The 1919-nt window shown below is 33.9% G+C and overlaps 1 protein-coding gene across 1 annotated transcript; it reads right to left on the reverse strand.

Annotated features, from left to right (window-relative positions):
• On the reverse strand, positions 719–1606 carry LOC109236225 (vacuolar iron transporter homolog 1-like). The gene has a single exon (XM_019402421.1). It carries the CDS (start codon positions 1453–1455, stop codon positions 796–798), a length of 660 nt encoding a protein of 219 aa, XP_019257966.1. The 5' UTR covers positions 1456–1606; the 3' UTR covers positions 719–795.

Here is a 1919-nt window from a genome sequence, read left to right on the forward strand (position 1 = left end):
ATTTGGGATGAATTACAATGGAATAGAACCCTCTATTTATAAGGAGAGGGTGACTTAGCCACCAAATAATAAACCCTAGAATCTCCCTAAATATAGACATTCACCATAAATAAAATTCTATTTATAACAAAACACCAATTATTAAGTAATTATAACCGTCCGTTATTGTTCCTTTGGTCACATCCGATAAACAATGTAATCTTTGGGATTAATTTTTTTGGTTCCTTTTACTATTAGTGTGGGAAAAAAGCCCCCCCCCCCCCCCCCCCCTTTTGCCACAACAAAGATTTTGTTTTAAAAAAAGGAGAAATTAAAAAGTCACTGAAATAAACCTAGATTGGTAATAAAAAGAAGGGATTGGACACTTGAAGGTGCGCTTAATAGCGATTAATGAAGTGTGGTAGAAATCATATAAGATAAAATTTCAATAGAGACAAAAACTGTCACTATATAGGTGACCTTTTTCCTTTTACCTAATTAAATGCCTTGTTAAATAAAATTATCCAAAAGTAACAAATTATCTAAGTAGTCAAGATACACGTAAATTGGCTTGAGAACCATCTTTATTAAATAAAAAAATAAAAGAAAGGGATTGGGAATATTAATATGAATGCAGATTATTTGGAGCACTCAACACTATGTATATGTAAAAAGCATAACAAGCGGATTCTATATAAAAATACATGTTATACTTTATAAAAAGAAAAAAGAAAAAAGGGACAACAAATCTAGGTACTGATATATATTTCAATGAAAAAATTTATGTAAAGGCAAATTAAAGTCTATGGTCAATATTTAACCATAGAGTCCAGTAACACCAACTAATTTAGTTAGTCCAAAAGTGATTCCCATAGCCAACCATCCTCCAATCAACACTCTCAATGAAGACTTCAACAATGGTGCATTCCCTAAGTATGCACCTAACCCTCCAAACACCAAAAGAGCAAAGCTTACAGCAGCCACCACAATCCCTAACCTCACATGATAATTTTTCACAAAAGCAGCAGCCAACAAAGGCACTATTGCACCTATTGCAAATGCAAAAGCAGATGCTGCTGCAGCTTGCAATGGACTTGGCAACTTCTTCTTTTTTTCCTCTAATTCATGTGTAGTTGCATTATTTTCTCTTTTCATTTGTGACACTTCTATGTCATATTGTGAATAAACTGAGACAAATTCTCCTATAGCCATGCTACAAGCTCCGGCCACGAGACCGGTTATTCCGGTGAGGATCATGGCCTTTGCGTCTTGTTTTACAGCCCCAATTCCCATCATTAGAGATGAAGTTGAAAGTAAGCCATCGTTTGCACCTAAAACTGCAGCCCTAAGCCACTGTGCTCTTTTGGAGTAATCTACAGCTATCTCAACCTCATCAAGATTTTGTTCTACTCGCATGGATTGTTTCTCTATGTCATTATTTTTTGTTAATTCTTGGCTATTTGTTATGTATGCCATGGAAGAAGAAGAAAATAAAGAGAAGAGTTATAACTTTGTGTTTTTAATATATCTAAGGATATGGAGAAGTGTGGAGAGCACACGCCAGGGTGGTGATATTTATAGGACATAATGTGGAGAGATATATGAAGAGGCTTTAACTAGTGGAGTACTCTTTATGTAAAGGAATCTGATGCATTCACATTAATTTCTAGTGGTTTATATGATTCTTTTTCGTAATTTTGATGTTTAAGTTTAGTTTGTGAGATGAAAATTCGAATAAATCATATTGGTTGTTGATGAGCTGGGCGTAAATATTATCAGAATAAGTGTAATCATATTGTATGTAAGGAATGTGATTAAGAACGTAGCCAAGTTTAATATGAGAACTCTTCATTTTTAGAACTTTAGTGTTCCTTTTTCTAGTCTTTACATCTGTTCCGTACTTTTTTAATAATCAAATGAAAGTACTCTATTACCGAGGA

Source organism: Nicotiana attenuata, chromosome 12 (assembly GCF_001879085.1).
Source record: "Nicotiana attenuata strain UT chromosome 12, NIATTr2, whole genome shotgun sequence".
NCBI classification, from domain to species: domain Eukaryota; kingdom Viridiplantae; phylum Streptophyta; class Magnoliopsida; order Solanales; family Solanaceae; genus Nicotiana; species Nicotiana attenuata.